Raw genomic sequence first — 26,638 nt, forward strand, 5'->3', positions numbered from 1 at the left:
AGACATGAGACATCATATTTCCTTAGGAATAACAGCTAGTATTTGAGCATTTCTTACTGTGTGTTGATACTGTACTAAGTATTTTATAGGTTTAACTTATTTAATCTATGCAACAACCTCGTGAAGTTGATATTGTCCTTACCCCAATTTTATATATGAAGAAACAGAAGTATAGAGAGCTCAAGTAACTTGCCTAGAGTCACAACAGCTAGTTGATGGGAACACCAGCATTTGCATTTAGACAAATGGACTTCAAAGATTGAGTCATTAAACCATAATGATATTACTTCTCAATGTTAAAGCATTATTATGGATTTTAAACATGAATTTACCATCCACAGACTGCAAATTGCTGCAACCACTCTGGAAAGCAGTATGGAGATACCTCAAAAATCTTGGAATGGAACCACCGTTTGACCCAGTTATCTCACTTCTTGTTATATACCCAAATGACTTAAAATCACCATACTATAGGGACTTACCCACATCAACATTTTTTAGAGCTCAATTCACAATAGCTAAACTATGGAACCAGCCTAGGTGCTCTTCAACAGATGAATGGATAAAGAAAATGTGGTGTATATACATGATGGGATATTACTCAGTCTTAAAGAAAAATAAAATTATGGCATTTGCTGGTAAATGGATGGAACTGGAAACCGTCATGCTAAGTGAAATAAGCCAATCCCCTCCCAAACCAAAGGCCGAATATTCTCTCTGATTTGTGGATGCTAACACATAATAAGGGGGAGGGGGAGAGGGAAGAATAGAAGTTCATTGGATTAGACAAAGGGGAAAGAAGGGAAGGGAGTGGGGATGGGAATGAGAAAGACAGAAGAATGAATTGGACATAACTTTCCTGTTTCCATATATGAATACATGACCAGCGTAACTCCACATTTTGTACAACCACAGAATGGGGAGTTATACTTCATGTATGTATAATGTTAGAATACACTCTACTGTCACGTATATCTAAAAAGAACAAATGAAAAATTTAAAAAATTTACCAGCCAGATATGACTAAGCGTATATCATAATAGCAAGGACATGCTGATTTATCTGCTTAGTTACTCAATATAATAACTGTAAATTACATGGTAATTAAATAGAAAAATATTCTGATTCTCTTAAAATGGGAATACGTGTTGTCAGTTTTGATGACTGCATAAAGGTCTCACCATCTTGTAAAGCTGGTAAGATATGATTTTATTTAATGTAATTAGATATTTAACTCTCTGGCCTGGATGTCAGGAAGGCTTTTGTGGTGTGGACAGTACACTCCCTAGGAATGCTCAGACTCCCTCTCCTCTTCACCTTGGAAGGGTGGTGCCTGCCGGGTGTGGCTTCTGGGGTGGCACGTTTTGCACCTGCCTTCTGTCTTCCTAGTGTCTGCTGAGAAGTCAGCTAGAGCAAGGTCTTATTGGGGTGGGATCTGGTAGTCTGGGATCCTAGCTGAGGGCAGGGAGGTGGCCACCTGCTCTGGGGTGGATCTGATGGAATTCTGGAAATGTGGGAGTGAAGCTAAGTTCATCTGAACTTCAGGGCAGTGAGAAGAGAGGTCGGTTATGGGTCACTGAGTGGCCGAACATTGTCCTCTGAGGTGTAACAGCCCATGAAGTCACCTCTTTCTCTTTTCCTCCCTCTGCCCCCTCCCCCTCTCCCTCTCCCTGGGACCCTCCCTGTCTGTAGCACAGACCCTGGATTCTCATGGTCTATGGGATGTGGGCCTGCTGGAGTGTGCTGGGGGTCCCTGGTGTGGCCATGGTGTTCCTGCACACCGTCATCGCCTTCTGTGTGGCCCAGTTCCGGTCGCTGCTCCTGTCATGGCTCTGTTCTCTCCTGCTGCTCTCCACACTGAGGCTGCAAGGTGTAGAGGAAGTTAAGGTAAGTGTCTTCCTATTGTGTCTTTAGGCGGAGAAGGTGAGGTCCCCCTGGCCTTTCCTGATCCCAGCAGGTTAACTTTTTTTTTTTTTTTTTTTTTCAAACACAAAAAAAACGATTGTGGCGCCTCGGCGGAGCTCCCCCTTGTGGCCACACAGGGTTGATACAGGTGAGCCCTGCTTAAATTCTGCAATCTTAGTTGTTTGTTCTGTCTCTGCCCTGTGAGGTTGCCCAGGTCTAGCCCTGTACCTTTCCTCCCTATTTGGAAAGGCAGGGAGGGTGCCAGATGTCATAAATAAATGAAGAGTCCCCTAGGCATTTGATTAAAATGATCTGTTCAGTGGCCTACAATTTTTAGGGAATGTTCTTGCTCACAAGCCTTATCACTTCTAGTGCCCACCATGGCTCTGAGACAGGTAAGACAAGTGGTTTTCTTCTTAATTGATGAACATACCTACTGATTATCTCCTCATGTAGATAACGGACGGAGGCTCTTTGTGGTTAGAAAGTGAGAAAAATGTGTTTTGCTGCAAAATGCACAGTCCAGGCCCAGGGGTTGGCTCTGGAGTGTGTAGCTGAGCTGATTGCACCCCTCTTCCTGCACTGTTTTCTGGTTCCTGTTGAACAGTCCCAGACCATGTCCTGGCAGGTGTACAGCATCCTCTGGACACCTCTCAGTGGTCTCTTCTGTGATTCGTAACTTGAAAGACTTTCTACTTGTGCAAAATGGGGCTGGAACGGGACACCTTGGGCAGTTTGCATAGCTTCCCTATCTCATCCCCTTGTTGAGAATCAGGCTTGTCATTTAAGACCACAGCCAAGGAGGCCACCAGGTGTGCAAATGGTATGGAGGTCTCAGCCAATCAGAAGTGGGAACTCTCCTTGGGGAAGAAATGCATGGTAAGAAGAAAAAATTCCAAACACCAAGGGCAGCATGTCTGAAGCCCTTGAACTTCAGGCTCAGTCGACTTTGACACCAAACAGCTGGAGAAACTCCCAACTCTGAAAACTCAGGGCCATCATGTGCCTAGGGCAGGGGTACCACCGTTGTCCATCTTCCCATGTCAAAGCTGGGTTCCCAGACACTTCTTGCGTGGAGATGCAGGTGCTGATGGAGTCCAGTGACTCTGCCTCCCTTTCGCCTTTAGACATTTATGTCCTGTCTCTCGGACCTAGCCTCTTCCCTCATCCTTGTTCGTCTGATTCTGTTGTTTCCTCTGAAGCACAGCCCAATGTGCTACTCCAGCCTCTACAGAAAGCCCTCTCCTGTCTGGTTGGTTTCTCAGGTGAAATCTGTCAGTACTTGACTGCTTCGTTGGTGTTGGGCCTGCTGTTAGCTGAAGATTTTTCATGTTCACTTTAGAGGATGTGACAATGACTATTCACTGCTTGGTATGATGAAGTAGTTCCTATACCTGGTCTTGCAGACTAGAAATATGAACTCTTTGAGAGGAAGGGCCCTGTTCCCAGGCACCCAAGTACAGGGCTCCAATCCAGGCCAGTTCTCTGAAGATGCCTGCTCACAAAGTGAATGAGTGTGTGGAGATGATATGGTGTTAGAGGAAGGGATAAGTGTGTTAAACAAAATTTGTGAGAGGTCAGGGGTTCAGACTGGGCATCTGCACTGGGCCCAGCAGGCCACACCAATGTAGAGTTTAATCACAGTAACTGAGCTTTGGTTGATTGCAGAAGGCCCTGTAGCCAATTAACTAATTAAGCTGTAAATAATTAATTACTTAAGCTGTAACCAGTTGATGGCTTGATTGACTAGGCTGTAGCTAATTAAGTTGTTCTTTATCTGATCACATTGTTGGCTGGAGTTCTCAGAACCTGGTCTGATCTGGAATCTGCTGACTGGTGAATCGTGTTTTGATTTGTTTTATTCTTCTTTGCTCAAGTGAATGTTACTAAATTTAATTGGTCGAAGGATTTTCCTCTTAACAGGTGTGTGTGCAGCACCCCACAAAGCTCCACGTGACGCCAGCAGCTCTAAATGGTTTATGATGTTTAATGGATCTGTTTTCCTGTGGCCTTCTTATTTCTTGCCTTCACCCCATTAACATTCCTTGCATAGAAAATCTTGGGAAGTTTTGATGTTCTTTCCTCCATCACTGTGGTCTTGGAACTCCTTATGATGTCTTTATTTTTGTTCACTTGTTTATTCCAGGTGACTGCATTTAGAATTGGTGTGTCTTGAGTCAACATTGGTGGGAAAGATGAGAAGACAACCTGGTTTCGGATCTGTTCTAGTTACTTTCTTTTCACTTCACCTCCCTCCTGAGATTGTTCCGAAGGTTGAACAAAATAATCTGCCTTAAGCAATGTTGTTAACACTTCTAGTATTTGGAAAGTTTAGAAAGTTTTTGCTGTTAGGAGATCTTAATTTTTCTGTCCTCTCACCAATGAACTGAGGCTGGTTATATTAAACACATATATAAGAATTTGGACCTAGAGGAAATAGGGTGGCTGCTGAAGTCCTAGACATGGAGCAGAAAGTGTTTTGTGGCAAGTTTTTCTGGGTACAGCCTTAAAAGACCCTCATAGACCAAACTGGGATGTGGTTCGGTGGCAGAGCTCCCCTGGGTTAAATTTCCAGTACTACATGGACAAAACAAAAACAAAAATAAATGTGTATGTTTATCATGGAAAATATAGATAATAAAAAATGATCAAATGCTCATGATTTTACTCTCGCCAATGTTGCTAAGCCTTCCCCAGTCTTCCTTTTCTTGTTCCATGCACATTTTTTATGTGTGCATGTGATTTGTTTCATGCTGTATGGATGTCCTCTATCCCAGGCCTCTACCTGAGGAGCGTTCTCCTTCTCCATCTATCTGTAGGTTCAATATAAATGATTTATTTTCTTCCACCAAATTTTCATTATAAAACATCCTAGTTCTCTAGGTCCCGTGGACATTTTCCCAACTGCTATCAGGCTGTGCTGCTGGTGGCTTAGGAAACCTGTCCCAAGACCATTTCTTTTATTTTTGTCTACTTAGTCTCTGTAATAACTCAGTAAATCCTTTGTTTTAGAGACCTCTTAGTCTGCGAAGTTTGATTTAACATAGTATTCAGCTAAAGTGGAGCCAAATTCATAACTGAAGAGCAAGGAGAAAAAGTGTTTAAGACAAAAACCCCAAGTGACATTTACAAGTCCCTTTTTGTCATAAGAATTACAGAAGGAACTGTCAAAGTATCCGTTGAATGTAACGTTCCTCCTTGTTATCCAATGGATGTTTCTCATAGTTGCATATCCACAAAAAACTTTATTATGTGCATCAACCCTCATGCTAATTTGAAGGTGGATGTAAGAGACATTTCTTTGTTCATTTCCTGTTTATTGGCTGCTTGATTGAGTGTGTGTGTGTGTGCGTGTGTGTGTGTATACACACACGTGCGTGCGCGCACACTGGGGATTAACCCAGGGCTTTATGCATGCTAGGCTCCTGCTCTACCATTTAACTACAACCCCACCCCACCCCCACCCCTAGCTCTAACTGCTTGCTTTGATTGCCAAGCCTGGCCTTAAACTCGTGATCCTCCTGCCTCAGCCTTTCAAGCCTTTCAAGACCTGGGATTACAGGTCTGCGCACCACACCTGGCTCCAATGAGTTAATTGATTTTCAATGGCTCTTGACTCCCTTTATAAGCAGCTGTCCTAGCCAAGGAAGAGGTCTCCTTTTGCGCTTCTCAGAAAACGGTGATCCTGCTGGGCAGCTCCTGTATCGGATCCATGCTGTCTCTCCTTGCCAGTCAATGGTTGCTTTCTCCTTTTGGTTTTGCAGAGAAGGTGGTACAAGACAGATAATGAGTATGACTTGCTGCACTTCACGCTGACGGTTCGCTGCCTGTGCTACACCAGCTTCAGCCTCGAGTTCTGCTGGCAGCAGCTGCCCGCAGCCCGGGCCTCCTACTCCTTCCCCTGGGTGCTGGCCTATGTCTTTTACTATCCGGTCTTCCACAACGGGCCCATCCTCACCTTCCCGGACTTCGTCAAACAGGTTAGAGCCCACTTTGGGGGTTGGATAGGATTCCATAGATTAAACCTTTGTCTGTGTTGCTGTGTGGTCTGTGACTGAGTCCTTCCACTCAGGTGCACTCACAGAATTAACAACACCATTAGTTGTCTGGAGTTTTTGCAGGTAGGTGAAATGTATCGGGCAATAATAAGCCTTCACAATAAATGTTGACCCGTCTCTTGTGTTTTAGCTCCAGGGGCCCCACCCTTGGCTGCCAGGGTTCCAAACAACTCGGTTAAGACTGGGAGTTGATATCCACTACAGCAAAAGTCCGGGGAAAGAAAAAGTTTGGTTATGATGCTATTCCTTGAAAGAGTAGGAAGAGAGAATGTCTATGCTGTTTGTTGTTGCTTGGCAAATAGTGTGGTTCCTTTCACATTCATAAACTGCTCATGAAATTGTTCCACTATAGCTTAGGAATGGTTCAGGCAACCTAGATGCAAAAGCAGAGTTGGAGAACATTTGAAGACAGTTGTGGATTCTGAGGTCCCAGAGCCTGTCTGCCTTCTCTGGAGGGCATCCTTATGGGAGACACTGTGCTAAGCTGCTGTGCCCTTATCCAGCACTTTCACTCTACTAAACCTCCCTTTCTTCCTCAACCCACAGCTAGGTTCACGGGGCATATTTAAGTTAATTATCTTCAAGTGTTAAGGAACAGTTCTCAATATTATTACTAAGGGGTACTTCTGCCCTCCACCACCAAAACAATTTTGGTAGGGGAGAGAATAACACGTGCAGATTTATACAACAAGTGCATACACCTGTACAATACACACAGATGCATGTGCCTGGAAGCATAGTTCAAAGTATAGGGCCAGCAGCAGTGTTATCCTTTACTGAGGGACGACTTGAAAGATGTACCCCCCCGCCCTGGGAGAAAGTGGGATTCTTAGTGGAATTAAGACAAAATTGGTGATTCTCAAGTTCTGCATTGCATTTAAGGTTACTTTTTTTTTTTTTGCATTATGATAACATCATGTTCTCAAATTGCCAGTGACAGATGCAACTTCTTACTCTCCAGTATTCTTTTATGTGAAATTGATATACTGGGCAAATGGAGGTTTAGTATAGGGTTTCTCATACTTCAGTTTGGGTGACGTGGGATTATTCTTTGACTGTGAGGTAATTTCATATCTGAAACTGTTGCAGTTGGTAAAGGATAGAGGTGGCTAAGTGATGGCAGCTGATCTTCTAACTGAGCTGCTCTCAGTGAGGTCCCAGAGCCAGCAGGATCAGCACCTCCAGGGACTAGTTAAAATGCCAATGCTTAGAACCTCTGGGGGTGGTCCTATCTGGATAGTTTAACAGGCCCCCCCCAGGTGATTGCGATTCTCCTGTATGCTAAAGTCTGAGGGCCACTATTCCAAGTCCCCTCCCCCAGGAAGAGCAGGCATAGTATAGGGAAGGTTCAGATCCTCCAGTTTTTTTCTTTTATATTTTGTCATATAAAAAGGGACACTGTGGATTTTTATTTCTTCCCAATTTTCCAGTCAGTAACTTTTGGACTAAACATCTCCCCATTTCCTCCCCCAAAGATGAATAGTAATTGTCTGAGAAACAGACTGAATCTATTGGGAGGAAACAGATTATTTTCCTGCCTCTTAACCATAAAGAGCTTTGCCGGGTGGCAAAATCTGTGCTTTTGTTATGAGGCAAAAAACATCATTATAAAAATTTCATGTCTCCTTTCAAAATTTACCCTTAAGGGTCCAGCAGGAGTACTAGAGGCCTATCATAGCATCCTGTATCTGCTCCATAGAGGCCAGCTTTGAGATTATTGCTCCCCTAAACCTTAGCCAAGAGCCCCCATTCTTGTCCATCTCAGACTGGGAAAGAGAAGCGGGTGGCTTTTTATAGGGGTCAGATTAGGGATTCTGAGTTCCATTTATATATTATCCCTGTCTTGTTCCCTTTCCCAAATGGTAGCAATTGCTGAGAGCAGGGTATTTGGAAAGGCAAATTAAAGCCTTTCACTGTGGCCTGGGAATAGTCGGTCTAGAAAATGGAAAAATGTTCATTAAGGTACAAGGCAAATTAAAAAATCCAGGGGGTTTCTATAGTTGGCTGAAGAAGCCTATGGGGTTGCTTACCTGTGAAGAGGGGAGGGTTGAATGAGAAGCAAATCTGGTGGTGAATGGGCTCCTTCAGGGAGGCCTCCAAGGAAAAGCCTGGGAAGGGGTGGAGAATGTTAATTTGAAGAACTCTTAAGCAGAGTTTTCTCTGAATGAGTGCTTGAATAAATGAATGTATGAAACACTTTCAGAAGGAAGGACTGGTAATAAGGAACTCAATGGTTATTTCTTAAATGGTCAGGTCAATTCTTAGACAAGGTCAGGTAGAAGAGTAAGGCTTCACCAGCAGGGGGCAGCAGAGCCCTACAGTGAAAACCAATCCAGGCCCGAGAAGCAGTTGGGGACGCCACAAACTTAAAATGAGACAAAAATGAGACAAAATGAGATGAGGCACAGCCCTAGTAAATGCCTGTGTCACCCAAACTTTTAACATGTTGACATACACAAGATGAAGTATAGAAGAGGTGACTTTTTTTAAGTTGAAGCATGTGAAGTTTGCACTTAGCAGTGATGAATAGCTAAAAGTTTTACCTGTTGCAGAGTCTGTGCTCAACTTGAAGTCCATTTCTGATGGCATTTAGAGTTTCAGGAACACAATCTTCAGCTATTTTTTCTGTTGTGCTTCTGTGGAACTCGAATACTGAGCAGGAGTAAAATTGGGGGATCCAGGAGGGTCTAGGGAAAAGTAGAGTAGTTTACTTAGCTGGGAGTCTGAGGCCCCTGCATCTTTGAACAGGTGGACTGTGCTGTGTATGGGCTGGGTTGGGAGGAAGTTGGGCCAAGGGATCCTCCTTGTGGAGAGCCGTGCTCCTACCCTGGGCAGAGAGCCAGTGCCCAAATGGGGAACTTGCACCAAGGTTGAGAACAAAGGCTCTGCAGCTCAGCTCCTGGTCTCAGGCTTGAGTGGGTTTTTTAAGTTACCTGATATGTGCCTGTTTCCTTTGAATGTGAGGACTAGTACTTCCATCACAGGATTGAGAGGATTAAATGGTTTTGTGTGAGTAACATAGCTTGACACAAATAGTATAAAGTGTTACCTACTATTACTGTTAAACAGAAGCATTTGGCAATTCCCGGGTAAGGTTAGGCCAGAACTGGGACCCTGGGTGTCTAACTTAGTGGGCAGGCACGGCAATGGGGGATTCTGGAAGCAACCATCTTGACCTCCAAAGAGCAACCATCTTGACCTCCAAAGAGCCAGTCCATCTTTTTGTAGAGAGATGAGAGCAGCTGCTGCAGGTATGGGGTGGTTTCGGCCTGAGTGGCTATCAAGGGCTGGGCAGGCACCCAGTGTATAGGAGTCTGGAGAGTATCAGGAATAATATTATCTGTGATAATAGTGAGAACTTACTCTCAACTGGGCTTTCCATATTCTAGCTCCTTCAGTCCTCAGTCAACCCTGTGAGAGTCTTCTCTTACCACTTTATAGATGAGCTAGAGGCAAAGGGAGGCTAATGGAGTGTAGATTGAGTGGAAGAAATAGACATGAGCCTTGTGCCTCTGACTTGCTGTGACAAGAGTTTGAGGGGGATGGAGTGTGGTCTGGTGGACTTACCTGCATGTCTGGAGGCTCCAGTTGGCCAGACCAGGACCACTCTGGAATAGCACCAGCTGCAGGCCCATGAGCAGTCTGGGAGAGACCAGTGTGCATCTCTGGCCTTGGCATGGGAGGCTGGGCTGGGGCCAGTGAGATTCTGATTAGGGAGTGATTTTAGTTTTTTGGTGTGGGAGTAGGGTTTGGTCTGTGACCACCAAATGCAAAGCAGCTACCCACCCACCCTGAAGGAATAAGGCTTCTGCCAGAAGATCCCTAGATCCAAGCAGACAGAAGTTGGTGGTTGGTGGCAGGGTGGAATAATTGGCTCTGGGTAAGGCCTTTGTTTGCTGCCCTCAAACATACGTGTTACTAGTGTGTGAAGGAAAAGAACCTTTTCATCTTTGAGAACTGTCATCTTTAATCATCAGAATATCTTTGAAAGGAGAAAGGCTTCGATATTCCCTTTCATGCAATTTGCATGAAATGAGGTTTTAAAGTATAATGTGTTTTAAAATGCACTTTGCAGATGAGTTAATGTGTTTTTTCTCTTTTCTTTTTTTTCTTAAATGGAGCCTGAACTTAAAATTCCCTTGATGGCACTTTCCGATGGTCTGCAGGTCGACAATCCCCTAGGTTGGAAATCTCTCAAATGAAATGCTTTACATGCAGACAAGAGTGCAGCCTTGCTCATTAGCTGAGCTGTGTGTCGAGTGTCTGCTCTTCCCACTGCTTGGTGCTTTAAAGAAGAGTCCATTAGACTCAAGGTACAAGTGGATTATAATAATGGCACAACCCTACGGACAGACAAAAATGACCTTTTTTTTTTAGGTAAAAGCAAATAGAATGAAAAAGTTGGGTTGTCCCCCTCTTCCTGTATGCATTTGTACAGTTAAGGAATGTTTCCTTTGCTTTGAATGAGGCCCTCATCTAAAAGGGAGCATTGTAGAGAGAGGTCCAGCCTTTTTGGTCCTGTTGTGACACATAATTATGCTTTATCAAACCTGGTAGGGAAGTTTCGGCCTGAGGAAAGTAGGTAAGTTATTATTAGGAGGCAGTCAGCCACAAACGGCGCCTCATGGTTCTTGATAATTACAGATATTTGTCATTTTTAGGTTGCACCTGGTTTGGGGAGGATAAGGAGGCCTTACCTTGAACTGACATTGAAGTGTGATTGCCTGGAGCCCAGAGGTGACTGGGAAAGGTGTGTTTTCTGGATAGCCTGGCAGAGATGCCCTGGCTTTCTGCAGGGCCACCTCCACTCCAGCTGCTGTCTCTAATCCCAGGGATGGGGCTACACATTGATGGTGCCCTGTGGCCTCGGGTGCAGGTCTCGTCTGCAGGGGACCTGAGTTTAGGGTAGGTGTTTGCTCAGAGGCCTTCAGCCTTTGTGCAGAGCTACTCATTTAGAAACCAGAAACATTCTGTTGTGTGAAGATTGTCTCCTGCCAACATTGCTTTTGGGGACATTATCACATTCAGCCAGAAGACTTGCTTCTGTCCAAGACCATAGGCACTGAGAAAGATGTGTCTGTTGCTCTAGAATGATTTTTGGTGCCTCTCAATATCTTGTCCTTGTTAGTGGCCTTGGTGTGAACTCTCAGCCTCCACAGATGAATGGATTCCATGCATTTTAGCCATCCAAGCTGCTGTAATGAAAGTCGATTCCCCCTGCCCTTAAATCCTGGAGGCTAGGAAGTCTAGGATTGAGGCACCAGTCATCTTGGGGTCTGGTGAGGATCTACTTCCTGGTTTACAGAAGACCCTCTTCTTTGGGGTCCCTTTTCTAAGGGTGCTAATCCCAGTTATGAGGGCTTTGTGCTGGTGACCTCATAACATCAAAGGTCCTACTTCCTAATATCATGACTGAAGAGCTAGGATTTCTACCTATGAACTTCAGAGGGACATTGAAACTACAGCACTGTTTGTGTATTGGGGTTTTCTGAGCTCCTGGTGGTCATTAAGACAATAGATTTGCTTCAGTGAGTTGGGGAAAAAGAAAGTGAACAAAGAAACTCGGTACGTGGCTAAGAAGTTGAAAGGAGGAGGTGGGAAGGTAAGGAGACATAAAGATGACTCTAGCGTAAAAGAATACATGATCATAGAAGATGTTGGCCTTTGTGAGATAGGCTTCCTGGGAAAGTCCTGGCGCTAGGCATCATTTTAGAAGCAGGGTGCAGAAATCCAAGGACTTTGAGTGTTTTCCTCACCAGCAGAGGTTCAAAGTTTTCACAGTATTATAAAATTACATTACTTTGCCCAAATTACAGAAAGAATTGATTTTTAATTGTTAACAACTGAAATCTCACTATCCAAAGATTATCGTTGTGATTTGGGTGTTTATTTTATCAGTCTTTCATGTTATATATAGTGAACAAAAATTATTTTCATGGCTCTCTAATACCAAAGGACAGTCATATTGGATCAATCCTCTACTGTAGGATATTTTTTTTCTCAAATAGCAGGTATTAATGAGCTGGCAGATAGTTGTTACAGCATTGAGGATGTACTGATCGACTGTCTTGAAGGTCCGTTGCTGTGGACTTTGTAGGGCCTCTCAGAGCATGTGTGCTGGAGGTGAATTTTGACGTGAAACTGTTCTTGGTTTATGCCCAGAAAGGGGGTCTGCCCTGGGTCATTGTTGTACAGCTGTCATTGCAGCTACCTCTGACCACTACAAGTACCAGGGTAATCCTCCTCCTTGGAGACCCCTTTCCAAATAGGGCTGTTCAGGTCAAAGCCTGCCAGGTGAATCCTTTAATAGCAGATGCCATTTGTTTCCTAACAATTCAGTCTGGTTTGGCTGGACAGAATGTCATCCTGAGGTGAACTGAGGGAGACAAAGAAATTCCTGTTTTGTGAGTTTACATGAACAAGATATAAACCAATGAGCTCTCCAGGGCGTAGCCAAACAGATGGCAAATGGAAAAAGTCCTTTCTTCTACTAACTGTAATGCTACCGAGCCAGCCAGGATTTCTTAGCATGGTTTCTTGGTGTAGCACAGTTTGAGAAAGTGGTAGACTGTATGTTAATAAGTTTCCTGGCCTAGAGCTCTCCCTTTGCCAGCTGCTGCACTTGGTGGTTAGAGGGGAGAGAGAAGCTGAGGTGGCATCTTGGGGGTCCTCAGCTAGGTTGGCCTTTCTGGTTTACTTGCGTCTTGAGCCCCACATGTCAGAAGTGAAGCCAAGTCTACTTCCTCTTTCAGCCCTTTTGCAGGTTCAGCTTTTTGTTTGGCATGGCCTCACCTCGGAATCTCAAGGCAGCCTCTAGCCCAGTAGACCCGAGATCTCGTAAGATCAGAAAACTACTTACCTGCTCTCTGGTTTATCTCTCTCTCTCTGTGTGTGTGTGTGTGTGTGTGTGTGTGTTTATATGGTGATATAAGGATGACATTGAATTCACGTCAAATTGGGTAGCAAGTTTATGAATTCTAGAATCAGTTTAGATGATTGTATATTGCTTGTGCAGTAGATGAGACTTCACAACTAGGCTGCTTTAGTAGAACTGTGATGCGGTGTTGTGGGTCGTGTCCCCCCCGCCCCGTGTATTATCCCCATATGTTGAGGATAATCTCGGCACAGCCTGAGCATCTCAAATTTGAAATGCTTCAAAATCTGAAAGTTTTGGGGCAGATTTTCAGACTGGGCACTCGACTAGTAGAGTCTGTGTAGATAGTCTAAAATCTGAAAAATTGAAATACTCTTGGTCCCAAGCATTTCAGATAAGGGCTAGTGGGACTGTAATTCCTCTCTGAACAACATGAACACCTCTCTCTCTCACCTTTGATGTTTGGCCATGAACTTTCTTTCTCTTCATGCTGCCCTGAAGCTGGTGTTCTAGAACTCCAGAGGGGAGAACATGAAGAAGGTACATGAAGGCTGTCAGTTACCTGGTGCTTTCAATATGCTAAGTGCTATACTTAGTACTTAAGTGCTTTTTCATGACAACTTTTTTTTTTTTCTTCCCATGTGAGGAAACCAAGACTGGTTGCTCAGGATCACACAGATCTATGGTTTGTGCTACAGTTGGACCTTGACTTAGACTCTAAAGTCTTGTGTTCTTAACTAATATATTGCTGCTGAGCAGGACACATATCACTGTTAGGTTGACTTTATTTCAAAAACAACTTTAGGTAAAATAACACACACTTAATATCTTTATACTTAATCTTTCTTTCTCTCTCTCAGGCTGGCTCCCACTCTTTCTCTTGTCGGCTGGTGCCTCTTCCTGACTTGGCCTGACTCTACAGACATGAGTGAATGTAGGAAGAAGACAGATAGGTTGACACCTAGATTCCCCAGATGCCAAGGTCCCCGGGGTGGGGGTTCAGGGGCAAAATACACTAAGCGCTGCCTCCCAGCCAGGTAGCTTGTTGGTTGGTTCCACCCTATTCCTTTTCTGGGACAGTCTTCCAGCTCAGATATGACATTTTCACCCAAGAAAAAGGTTTCCAAGGCAACCCAACCCAACCTTCTGTTAGCAGAAATGGCAACAGTTTTTGAGCAGTTTATTAAAAACATCACTGAAGGGACTATCTGAAGGTTTTGGAAATCAAGGCACCATTTAATACCACCTTCTCCTTTGTTTCCATTTTAGATGCAGCAGCAAGAACTCCCCTCCCTGAGGGACAGCCTCTGTGTCCTTGCCCGGGGCCTGGGCCGCCTTCTCTGCTGGTGGGGGCTAGCCGAGCTGATGGCTCACCTCATGTACATGCATGCCATCTACAGCAGCATCCCTCTTCTGGAGACCGTCTCTTCTTGGACCTTAGGTAATTGTGGAAACCACTGTTGCTAGGACAAGCGCAAGAGGTTGGCCTCAGAATTAAGTGGGTTCAGGGTGGGAGAGGTTCAGGGTGCTGTGGCTTTGCACAAACCTTTTATATTAAACCTTTCCCTCTTGTGGCTAAAATTATACGTGTGAGAAGTTTGTGTCTGGAGGTGTGGCCTGGGAGTGAAGAATGTAGTGACCCCCTCCTTGTCGCAGAATCCTACCCAGCTTAGCAGGGTGTGCATCTTGATATGTGGCTGCATTGCATTTGGCATTAGAGAGCAGGAGTTGCTGGGGGCAGCCTTGGAGTCCATTCTAAGAGAAAGCACTCCAAGACTGTGTTATTCTACAGTCATTGTTTTTCTTTTTGTGTGAGATACAAAAGGAGTGTGAGCTTTAACATCAGACAGACATAGGTTTGAACCCCAGTCTACCAGCCAATCATGGGCTTTGGTGTCTTATTGAGTGTTAGCATCCTCGTGTCTAAAGTGAGACTTGTCTTTGCAGAGTTTTGAGGATTACATAAAATAATGCGCTTTAAGGGTATATTCATAGTGTCTGGTGCACAGGGTAAGTAAGGGGTGTGTTTGTGCACTTATGTGTGTTCCCTTGGCCTGTTTCTTCTCTACCCCTCTTCTCTCCATCTGCCTGCAAGGTGGGGCGAAAGTCTTATTTCCTCAGCAGGACATAGCCTCCGGTATAGAATTTGTAAAGAAACCTGTCCTTTATTCCTCTGGCCAAAACAACAGTGTGTTGCCCTGTTCAGAACTACCTCTCCTCCTTGCCTTGTTCTGCTCCTTTGGAGAACTCCAGCGGTGGCCGAGTTCTGCCTGTGGTCTGACCTCTAGTTTTTAATGACAGCTGGGGGTGTGTGATCTTCCAGGCAGATTAAGCTGCTCCCTGCCAAGGGCAAGAGTAGAAGCCTGTTTTATCTGTTCGGTGACTTATAGATTTATAAATCTTGATTGTCCTTGGTTTTGCACATGCTTAATCAGAATGTTTTAAGGAGAAAACCTTTTAGGATTGAAAAATGCCAAACAGTTTAAATGAGTCTCTTCTTTCCCAGTAGATTTTTTTTTTTTTAAAAACTAGCTTTGTGCAGCTTTTTACAGCATTCTTTGACAGAAGGTTCTTTTAATTTTTTTTTAGTGTGTAATAACTACAGATTTATGGGACATGATGTGATGTCAGTACATATATTGAAGGCATACTGATCAAATTGGAGTGATTAGCATTTCTCTATCATTTATTTGGAGCATTTGAGTTCCTTCTAGATCTTTTGTAGGTGGGGCTGATACTGTCAGGTTTTAATGATGAGACAAATGGAATAGGGTTAAATAGCCTAGACTAAATCGGTTGTAGAGCATCCAAATTAAAGGAATTTCTTTTGGAGTCCTTTTTTTTTTTTTTTTTTTTTTTAAACTGAGTAATGGAAAACAACTTGGGGCTTTAAATAGTAAGGAAAAGTTGCTACATATAAGACTTACACCTAAGATCAGCACTAGGCATGGTAAATTTGGTAACGCAGATGCTACCAATGATTACTTCTTACCATTCGCTTTAACCAGAATCCTAGAGGCCCGTTGTATCATCCCATCCTGTCGATCTCCTGGTGCCACTTTTGGTTTTGTTTATCATTCCCTTTCCTTTCATTGTACTTTGACCACAGTCAAATCCCTAAGATTACATATCTTAAGACCTCTTCATATACATTAGGTCCATTTTTTTTTGCCATAGAGGGGACTGAACCCAGGATCTTGTGCGCAGGATAAGCCAAGTGCTGTACGGCTGAGTAACATCTCCACCCTTGTGTTCTTTGACTTTTTAAATTTATTTTTTTACCCCCACAATGGTTTCTGAGAAGTGCCCATGTTGATACGTGTAGCCACAGAGTGCTCAATATCACTGTTGTGGAGCACCCCTGTGCATTTGTGTACTACAAGTCATCTGTTCTATGTGTTGGAAACATTTGAGTTTGCCATTTCGTGTTCTGCATTTGAGAGTTTCTTGGGGCTTACATGCAAGAATTCCCCCATGTAGCAAACTCTTTGGTACATGGCCAATAGTAAGAAATGCACTTTGTGTGTGGGGGGTGTGTGTGTGTTTGTGTATATATGTATGTATGTAAACTATCACAAAGCAATACTTTAATGCACCAGCGAAGTGCTGACTTAATAATTTATGAAAAAATGCTGCTTAGAAACTTCAACTGAAATGGATGTAGTGGCTCATACCTGTAACCCAGCTACTAAAGAGGATGAAGCAATAGGATCTTGGGTTCAAGGTCAACCTCGGCAACATAGTGAGATCCTGTCTCAAAAAACAGAGCTGGGGATTTAGCTCAGTGGCAGGATGCACCTGGATTCAATCTCTAGTACCACAAAACAAAACCGAAAATAATCCCCATTTGACTGGGCGAGTTGCTGTCAAGGGTTCGTGAAAGTGTAATAAATACACCTAAAAATGGAATTGGGTTGTATGCAGTATGCATGTTAAGATTTACAAGGTAATACCAAGTTACTTTTTTAGCTGGTTAAAAGAATTAATGCTCCTCTTGGCAGTGTCAAGAGTTTTGCCCCTTGAAATTCTCCTTGGCACTTGATATTGGCTTTTAATTTCAAAAAAATGTGGGTGTTGAATCAGATCTCATAGTTTTAATTTGCATTTCCTTAATTACTAATGAGCATGTGCATCTTTTCATAGGTCTATAGGACTCGGATTAATCATCTTCAGTGGTGTGACCATTAATAACTTTTGCTCATTTTTCTGAGATTTTTTTTAATGGAGCCACAGGAGTTATTTATTCTGTTACCATCTTTTTAAAGTTTGTGTACAGCAAATATTAATATCCTTCTGGTTTGTGGTTTGACTTTTTACTGTTGTCTTTTGATAAATAGTCCTTATTTTAATGCAATAGTATTGGTAAAATTTCCTCCATACTTCATGCCCTTTTTTGGCGGGGGAGGTGGGTCTTTTAAAATAAGTCTTTGTGACCTTGGTAGGAAAGACATTCTCTTCTAAATCTATTAAAAATAAAACTTTTGTTATTATGTACATTTTCATTGTAGATAATAAAAAATATGGGTCATCCATAATTTAAAAATGAAAGCATTGTATCTATCCAGAGAGCATTGTATCTAAGGTCACATCTGATAAAATCTTATGCTTCTTCATTTTTTAATACCTCATATACAGTGCTCCCAAATAAGCTTATGTTCTGTGTATATATGTGTGTGGTGTGTATGTGTGTATATAAATATATATTTTTGTAACTAGATTCAAATGATCTCTACCTTTACACATTAAATTTTTAACTGATGTCCAGACAATCTAGATTTTTTTTTTACCAGTTAACCCCAAACATCCTTCATATTCTATTTGGTAAGTAGTACCACCTGTTGTTTCTACTTGTTCTGTCCTTAGAAAGGGATGGTGCTACATTAAGATAGTCTATGTCATCAACTTGGACCAGGCCATTTCTTTCAGGATGTTCTACCTTATGCCTCCTAATGAGGCCATTTAGCTTAGCCTCCCTTGACCTATATTTCTTATAAACTGAAAGTTATATCAAAATGCTTAATGGATTTTTAAATTATTTTTAGCTACCTCAGAGGTGATAGTGTATACTTGAGCTCTTCCCTAATTTTTATTAAAAGTTTTAACTAAACACTAGAAAGTTTTCAGGAACTACATAATAAACATGATGTAACCATCAGATAGATTAACATTTTTCCTATGTTCTCCTTTCTAATCTCAATTATGTATCACATGTATCATAACTAATATCTAGTCTCTTTATATTTTTCTATCTCAAATGTTTTTGGCTATTTTCTCAACCTAGACTCTATCCAAATGCATCATTTGATTTGATTTTTTTTTTGTTTACCTCAAGGTTTAATAGTTCAACCACTTTTTAAAATAATTCTTTTTGAAAAATCCATACCTGTGATCTTACAGAATATCCTATATATAGGATATTTTTTTTTGTTTCATTATTCTCAAATTTGTTTTTATATTATGTCTGCTTTCTGTAAACTGAAAGTTGGGTCTATATTCTTTAGAGATTTGCTGTATGAAAACTTAATTATTTTTTGAAAAATCACTTCATATGGGATGCTATATGCCTCATTTATTTTTGAGAAGCATACAATGTCAGGTCGTCTCTGCTGTTTGCATTGCTGAGCTACATCACCTGCATGTTGAGCTACATCACCTGCAGGTCTCAACCTTGTAAAGATACATTTAATCCCCTTGCCATTGGCACTTATCACATGATGTTAATTTAGTGCGCCGTGATACCCTGTTCCTCAATAGCCTAGAATAATGTTATTGAATAGGTTTTGCATCCTTTAATGAACCATGTCTGCATCAGTTTTTTCCCCCACTGGAGTTGGAAATGCTGATCGTCTAAATCTATCATTACAGTTTTGGTGTTCTGTACAGAACTTTCCCTTATAAATTGGATTTGAATAGTTTCTCATTAAGACTGGGCAAATGTGTGGTAATGTCAGTTTAAATATATATTTTTTCAAAGTAAGAAGTTAGTGAAATGCTCCCATCCAGTGGTAATTTTCCAAATGATTTTGTTTTAAGCATCAAAAATCAAAATAACTACGTTTAAAACAAAATCATTTTGATTTTTATGCTTAAATGGTCCCAAAGGTGGTCAAGCTGGCATCTCTGTGTTCTCTTTGTACCTCTATTTGCTTCTGAGCATTTCCTTGCTTTCTGGAATGATAAATGTCCCAGTGCTCACCTTGGATTTTCCTGGGTCCAGGATTGGAATCTGCCAGATCTCCAGAGAAACTTTGGTTCTTTTTAGTTCGGAGACTGTACTTAGGAGCCGAGAGCTGAGTTTTCATTGCTATAGGGGTGTGATTGCTTGGAGCCTTTTCAGTGCACAGACTTAGAAATATTTTCCATAAAATATACTCCCACGAGTTTGTATTGATATTTTAAATTCAAGTTTACTTACTGTTTCTTAGCTCCTTAGATTTTTGTTTGTGCCTTTTTACTTTAAATCAATGGGAATTTCTGTTCCTAATTACATAACTGTTGACTTATTTGTTCTACTCATGCTATACATAAAATAGTCTCACAATTACACTTAGCATTATGACTCAAAATATAACCACTGAGTAGCATTTTATAAGAAATAATTTCAGTTCTTTTTGCTGTTATAATGTATACTAAGTGAGTATATACTGCATTCAAACTATTTGAAGTAGTGTGTGTTCAAAATTTGTGATCATTACTGCTTTGATATTTGAGATTAATTTTTGAATTTTGGATTTATCTTTGTGTTTAATTATCAATTATTTGAATTTTCTTTGGTACTTTGGTACTTCATATTTGCAAAGTCTTTTTCAGTTTCCTGTGTGTATACATACATATTGATATATGTGTATGCATAAAACAGTCCTTGGTATCCATGGAAGGGTTGGCTCCAGGACTCCCCCTTGAAGTTCAAAATCTGCAGATACTTGGGTTCCTTCTATAAAATGGCACATAGCCAACACATGTCCTCATGTGTCCTTTAACTCGTGTCTAGATTACTTATAATTCCTAAAACTATATACATAGCATTTATATTGCATTATCTAGGAAATAATGACAAAAAATCTGTTCATGTTCAGTACAGAAACAGTTTTTTTGAATATTTGACTTATGGTTGATCAAAAACATGAATGTGAAACTCAGATAAGGAGAGCTGTGTTTTCAAACATGTTAAGCATTTTGTGTTCTAGAGCTATAGATGATTTAAAATATCTTAGTCTCACTCTCCATCTCACTATCAATTTTCACCCATGTTCTAGGGGTTCTGATTGTGAATTCATGTTCTTTGCCATTTTTGTCTTTGGCATTCTTTAGCATCTGGATTTGGAATATGTGCATCCAGAGGAGGTTTATTTCTGCCAGGTCCCTGGAGGTGTTAGCACCTTGGTGCTACTTTAAAGTTCTGGCTTGGGTTTTTGGGGCTATGTGGGTCATGGGAATTTTGGCCTTTGGAAATCTAGATTTTTGTGGAATCTCATCCTAAGCTCCTCTGTAATGTGGGCTCCAAGTGTTGCTGCCAATCCTCACATGTGGCTGATGTAAAGTCAAGGGCCTCAGGGTCTGACAGATGCAACCATGGCAAAGACGAGCAGCTCTGCTCACCCATCTTTCTGCTTGGGTTGTTTTTATGTTTCTGCCCTCCAAGGACTTTATTCATTTTCCAAATAGCTGGTTATATATTTAAAAGTTTGCTTTTAAATATTTTATCCAACATTTAAATGTTCTCAGGGGTGGTTATCTGGATGGGTAATCTGCTATCTGGCCATAAATGCAAGTCCCCTGTGCCTCTTTGTAAGAAGGCAAATCTCCCAAGTCCCCCAGCAGCCTTCTTGGTGGCTCATGGCACAAACTGGGTCATACCCCCACCCATGTTGTATTCGGGCTCCCACAAAGGCAATGCGTGCCTGTGATTAGCTGAGAACCAGGAATTTCTTCTAGGTCACATGGGGAAGAGGTCAGACAAATGAACGAACTTGCACTCTCAACATTGAGGACTGGAGAAGGGAGTTGTTTGGGCAACCGGTAATGTTCATCCATTTCTGAATGCAAAATAGCAGTACGGTGTTTTGGAAATTTAAAAAATTAACATAAGGGGCACTCAGGAAAAACTTCTGTTTCATGTCATTCTTAAAACAATTTTGGGATCGTAATTTGTAAGGTGACTACATTCCATTTTAAAGATCTGTTTTAGATCTATCGACTTGGCATAATATCTATTTGCTTTTTCCTCCAAAAGTGTCCTGATTTGAGTAAAACAGTCACCGTCTTAATAATTTCCTCTTTGCCAACCTGCACTCTATTCTTTTAAAAATATTTTAAAAATTGTAGATGGACACAATGCCTTTTATTTTTTTTTTATGTGGTACCAGATTGAACCCAGAGCCTCACGCAGGCTAGTCAAGTGCTCTACCACTGAGCCACAACCACAGCTGCCCAGTACTGCATTCTTAGTCAAATCCTGACTCCAGATAGTAAGCCTTTTGTATTAACCCTTTCCAAACTTGAAAACATTTTTACTCTGAATTCCCTTTGCACTTGAGTATTTAGCATATGAGCTGAGAGCTGTCATATTCATTTCTCTACTCAGTAAGCATTTATTGGGTGCCTGGTTTTGCACTTGGCCCTGGAGGTATGAAGATGAATGGGATGTCATCCTTGTTCTTATGACTCATTCTAGAGAAGTCATATGCAGAAAATAGACTTTCTTCATTTTATATATAGTTTTATAGGACTGAGATAGATGTCTGCAAAGACTCAGTGGTCAGAGGGCATACAAAGAAGAGGGGATTATCTGCCTCTTGACATGGGAAAGAACAGGTCATAAAATCATCATAGGGTAAACTGATGCATCTGTTGGTTCTAAGAAATCAGGTGGATGAGCCAATGAAGGGGTTGGGGCTGTGACGTGAACAAAGGTCCTTGGTTGGGTGGGTTACTCTGAGGCATTCAGGGAAGGATGAGTTCTAAGTTGAACTGGATGCAGAGTTGAGATAAAACGGGGCATGTTTCTGGGAAGGTAGCAAAGGGTTTTATTATGGAGAGTTTCTGGATCATGCTAAAGAAGATTTGCATGGTAGTATTTAAATGGTGAGGAATAGTATTAAATCTGGGGTTGAGAAATGTCAATCTGATTGCAGTGAGGAAGATGAATCGGAGTGAGTCTGAAACTAGGTGATAGAGATGGACATTTTGGAGCCATTGCTTATATGTGATCACTGAGGCTGTGGGAGTGAAGAATTTCCTAGAAAAATGTCAAAGGAGAAGGAAGGAGAGCCAAGTATGGAACCTTAAGGAATGCCAACATGTAAGAGGATGGTAGAAAGGACTGGCTATGAATGAATGAAAGAGGAAGCAAACGGTTTCATGAGGAAAGAAGTGCTGACGAGAGGCTGAGCAGGAGAATGAAGTCTTTCACTGCAGCAAACAGGAAGTCATGGCTGACTTTGTTCATTTTGGAGGTGAAAAATTTGGGATAAGTCAAAGATGAGAAAACAGAAGCAGCAGCTGATGCAGTGTCACTGACTGGTGTGTCCAGTGGGTCCTGATGGCTTCATTTATCCTTGTGGTGGACCTGCCATCTCTATGCCACTCCCTAGGGCTTTCCTCTCCAGGCATGTGGCATTAGGGCACATTGTGACAAGAAACCCCTTTACTACGCATAGGCTTTTCCCCCAGCTTTAGGGTTTGGTGGCTGATCACTCTTGGGATGTTCAGAGAAGGCGAGAGAATAAAGCACGAGGAGGTTAGGAGCTTGCAAAGGCCATGCAAGTCCTGGACCCTGACTAGTTTTTTTTTTTGTACAGAGGATTGAACTAAGGGGCGTTTCGCCACTGAGCCAGATCACCAAATTATTATTTTTTTTGAGACAGGGTCTTCATAAGTTGCTGAGGTTGGCTTTGAACTTGGAGTCCTCTTGCCTTGGCCTCCAGAGTTGCTGGGATTATAGGTGAGCCCCACCACATGGGCTCTAATTTCTTTTTGAAATTATGAAGATGTCATTTTATTTCATCCCTTTTACACTCTTGATCACAGAAGATGCTCTCTTCTGTAATAGCCTTCCTCCCCATCCTAAAATTGCAATCAAATGTGAGACAGCACAGGCAGAATAAAGGATGTCTCTTGGGCAAGAAAATGTACAACTGGCTTTTCTCCAAGGATCTTAGAACTGAGTCATGTTTTACCCTGCCCAGAAATGACCCTTCTGGCCACCCCCAAGCAGAGAACTGTTTTAGAGAAAACACCGCTTCGGCCTTTGGTGTCTGTCTCCCTCCATGCTCACTGTGGAAATGCTTAACGAACACTCCTGTAGCTGCTTTAAAGAAAAATTCCATAAGAACAATGCCTTGTGGATGACATTAGATTGGTGTTCTCAGGAGTGGCCAGATATCCTAGTTAGTGATCCAAGATCTCGCATAAGGCAGCAAAGAGAAGCTATGCATCTTTATGTTGTTCCAGAAAGCGATCCCTACAAAACGAATAGGAATAGCTGTGTTGGTCAGGGTTATCGTGGGATGCATTTGTGGTTAATCAAAGGAAGAGGACATCCATGAACTCTGGGAGGTGTTGAATCCTCTCCTGGTGCAGAGGGAGGAGCAGTGTGGTTGGGTGTCTATCAGAGCTTAAGTACTACTTACTATAATTGAGAGGACATTAGGAGCTCCATGGTAACCAGGGACACTGGATTTTTTTTCCCTCTTTCATTCCCTTTAATATTCTCCTGGAGACGTCAAAATAAAATTTTTCTCCCTGTGTATTTTTATTTTTAGGGTGATATTACTGTTTGAAGGTTTAAAAAAAAAAATTCCAGAGACGCTTAGAGTTGCTCTAAGCCTTGGTGGAGTCTGATCTGGGAAGACCTGCTCCACAAGGGCATGGACAGGGCACTGGGAGTCGTGGATGTTGCCCACGTTGGGCTCTAGGCAGGTTACCTCAGACCCCTTTGGGACTATTTCAGCACTTGCATCAAACATATCTTCCCAAGGACCAGACCCAGCTGAATATTCTCATTTAAGAGGCAGATGGAAGAGGAGGAGCCCAAAGTGAGTGGGCAGGAATGTTTGACACAGGAGGAAATGTGGTCTTGTGACCCACTCAAGAAGAAGGAAGTGTTCTGTTAGAGTTTCAAGAGGCCAAAAGAGAAGAGACAGAGGAGGGTCTCTTTCATTTTGGCAAATGGGAAGTCCTGACTGACTTTGGTCATGGTTGGCAGTGTTCATTTTGGGGGAGTGTAAATCTTGGTCAAAGAATAATTGGAAGTGAGAATGAAGGTAGTTTAGAGGTAACTTTAACAACATCTGCTTTCAGCTACTTAAAAGCAATCAGTGGGGAAAGTGGTAGTAATTGTAGCTTCCTGAAGGCCGATGGGAAGCTGAGTGCTGTTACTGTGCAGGGACATTTGGGAAGAGGGGTACTGAGCAGCTCCTCCCAAGGTCTGCTGAGAAAGATTTAAGGAGGTCTTATTAGAGATAGTTGCAGGGGGTGTGCTGCAGGCTGGATATCTTCAGAAAAATACACACCTATAGCTCATGTCACTGAAAATGTGCATGCCTCTTCCCCAGTGAGATAATTCATGAGTATGTAATTGTATACAGTGCTGGGGGTGTCCATGTCTTGAGTTCTGCCATTATGTTAATTGGCTGTAGTTGTGGGCTTGGTTGTAGAGGTGACCCCCACTAACATGTTTTAGATTAAAAGGGAAATAATGGAAGTTAAAATACATTACACAGAAAATAACTTGGAATGCATGCTTCAGAGCTAACGTCTGTTACTGATGGGATGGTCTGACTTTTCCCTTTCGTGTGTCATCATTCTGTGTCTTCTTTGTCAGTACCTTTGCCATTTGGGGTTCTTAACCCAGTGGTTAAATCCATAACCTCCATTCCTGTGAGGTTGGTCCAAAGCATTGCTAGTCCCATGTGTGTTTGGTTACTATAGTCAGATCCACAGTTAGTGGAAGGCAGGAGCTCTCGGGTTCTCCTTCCTGCCTCCATTAGGTAGGAGTAACTGTTTGCCCTTACGGTAAAGACTAATCTTCCAAGCTCATACAAATCTCCTTTACTTGTTCACATAGCTCCCTGAGGAGTCCCAAGGGACTGGGTGATTAAACCCTTGATTTGGTGGAATCATTGTTTCTTTCCTGGGTGGTAAGGCTTCTCAATGGCACATGAGAGTTGTAGAACAGAAGGTATTTTAGGAGTGGATTAAGAGGGTACTCATGAGAGATGCCACTTTTACCATGTGGACACCTTCTATATTTAAGCTGTGGATAAGGGCGTAATATGTAGTCTGCTGGTTCAGAGCACATTTTATTTCCCATGGGACAGCATCCCAACCTCCTAATGTGCTTCAACAGACTATTTTGTAAAGCCAGCTACTTCTGGATGATTTGTAGGACCAGTGAACCCCATGAGCAGTACCCAGGTCTTACTGTTACCAAGTAAGGTCCCTAGAGGTGATATTATACTTGATAACAGGACAGTGAGCCTGTGGATGGTGGCACTGATGATAGAAGAAGCATGTGGAGTTGGAAAGCCTATATGTTCACGATAACTCTCTGGCCTCTCAAAAATGGTCCAATGTAATGAACTTGGCATCTAAATGTGGGAGGTCAGAGACTGGAAAGTTAGACTCCCAGCTTTTCTGGGAGTCAGGTCAGTTCTGTGAGGGCTAATCCACATTTGTTGACCCATCCCAAAACCCTTGTTGCTGCCACTATGGCCACTCTGGTGATGAACCCCTTGAACAAGCATTGGAATGACTGTGGGAAGAGGCTGGCGGGTGGACACGGGGCCTTGTTGAGATCAACAGGTCCTTCTGTTATTTACATAAATAACTAATATTCTTGCTAGGCTCATTCTGAGGTGTTCCTTTACAGACATCTTCCCCCAACAACCCTATCAACATTCATCCAGTTAATTTCTTTCGTGCTCCTGACTATCCTGGGAACTACTGAAGACTCTCATGAATCAGTTTTAAATACTTTCCTTCCAGAAAAAAATTGGTTTATGGAATATACCACTTAGTAGTCTACTCAATATGAGGTTTTTCTTTTTTTTTGGTTGCTTCTGGGACCGCCTCGTGTAAGGTTGCAGCTGTCCATTTCTGGGAGATTGCAGAGTAGCATGAATAAATGGCTCATTTCTATCCCCACCCCCACTGCTGGCCCCCACCCGCCCCCATCCATCAAATCCTTTTGGGGCCTCAGGTGGGGCTTGAGAGGAGGTTAGCAGTATAGCAGGAGTCGGCAGCCTGGGAGGGCAAGTTCCCTTTTTCTTCAACTTATTTATGAATTCAGGCTCCTCTCAATGTATGTGTTCATGTATTCTTGGATGGAGGGCTGTGCAGCATGCCTGACTTTGTGGATAGGTAGAACAGGTAACTCCCAATTGATCATGGATGACTCAGGTAGCATGGCCTCCTAGTGTTCTGTGGTCAGGTAAAACTCACCTGGTAAATGAGCTTGAGTGACATGCCTGTGTGTATGTATATTACTACCAAATTCCTAAGGCTTACCAATAGTTGTGCTTCTGAGGAATAAGTGACACACGTTGACCAATTTGTCCTTTTCTTGGATCTTAAGCCCCTAGAAACTTCAGTGGTGATTAAACCTTTAAATATTTAAAATTTTTTTTTTCTTTGTATGTTAGTACCTTGTTAAGGTTATCTGGTGTGCTTCACACTAGTAGATTTTTATTTTCTATCTTCATGGTGCTATTAATGATTTTGCTAATGGGTATTTGGCTTCCCGTTCCTTCAAGGGGCTTTAGATCTGTGAACTGACTCCCGTCTTGGAATTGGGTACAGA

General features: G+C 42.3%; 1 protein-coding gene across 3 annotated transcripts in view; it reads left to right on the forward strand.

The window, feature by feature from the left end:
* Hhat (hedgehog acyltransferase) overlaps positions 1-26,638 on the forward strand; it is a 316,410-nt gene that overhangs the window by 65,661 nt on the left and 224,111 nt on the right. For all 3 annotated transcript variants that reach the window (XM_078022761.1, XM_040278701.2, XM_078022762.1), the window contains exons 5-7: positions 1,693-1,887; positions 5,670-5,885; positions 14,107-14,278. In XM_078022761.1, the coding sequence (XP_077878887.1) occupies positions 1,693-1,887; positions 5,670-5,885; positions 14,107-14,278 (583 nt within the window). The remainder of the gene's footprint in view (positions 1-1,692; positions 1,888-5,669; positions 5,886-14,106; positions 14,279-26,638) is intronic.

This window comes from Ictidomys tridecemlineatus, chromosome 10 (genome assembly GCF_052094955.1).
Source record: "Ictidomys tridecemlineatus isolate mIctTri1 chromosome 10, mIctTri1.hap1, whole genome shotgun sequence".
In the NCBI taxonomy this organism is placed as follows: Eukaryota; Metazoa; Chordata; class Mammalia; order Rodentia; family Sciuridae; genus Ictidomys; species Ictidomys tridecemlineatus.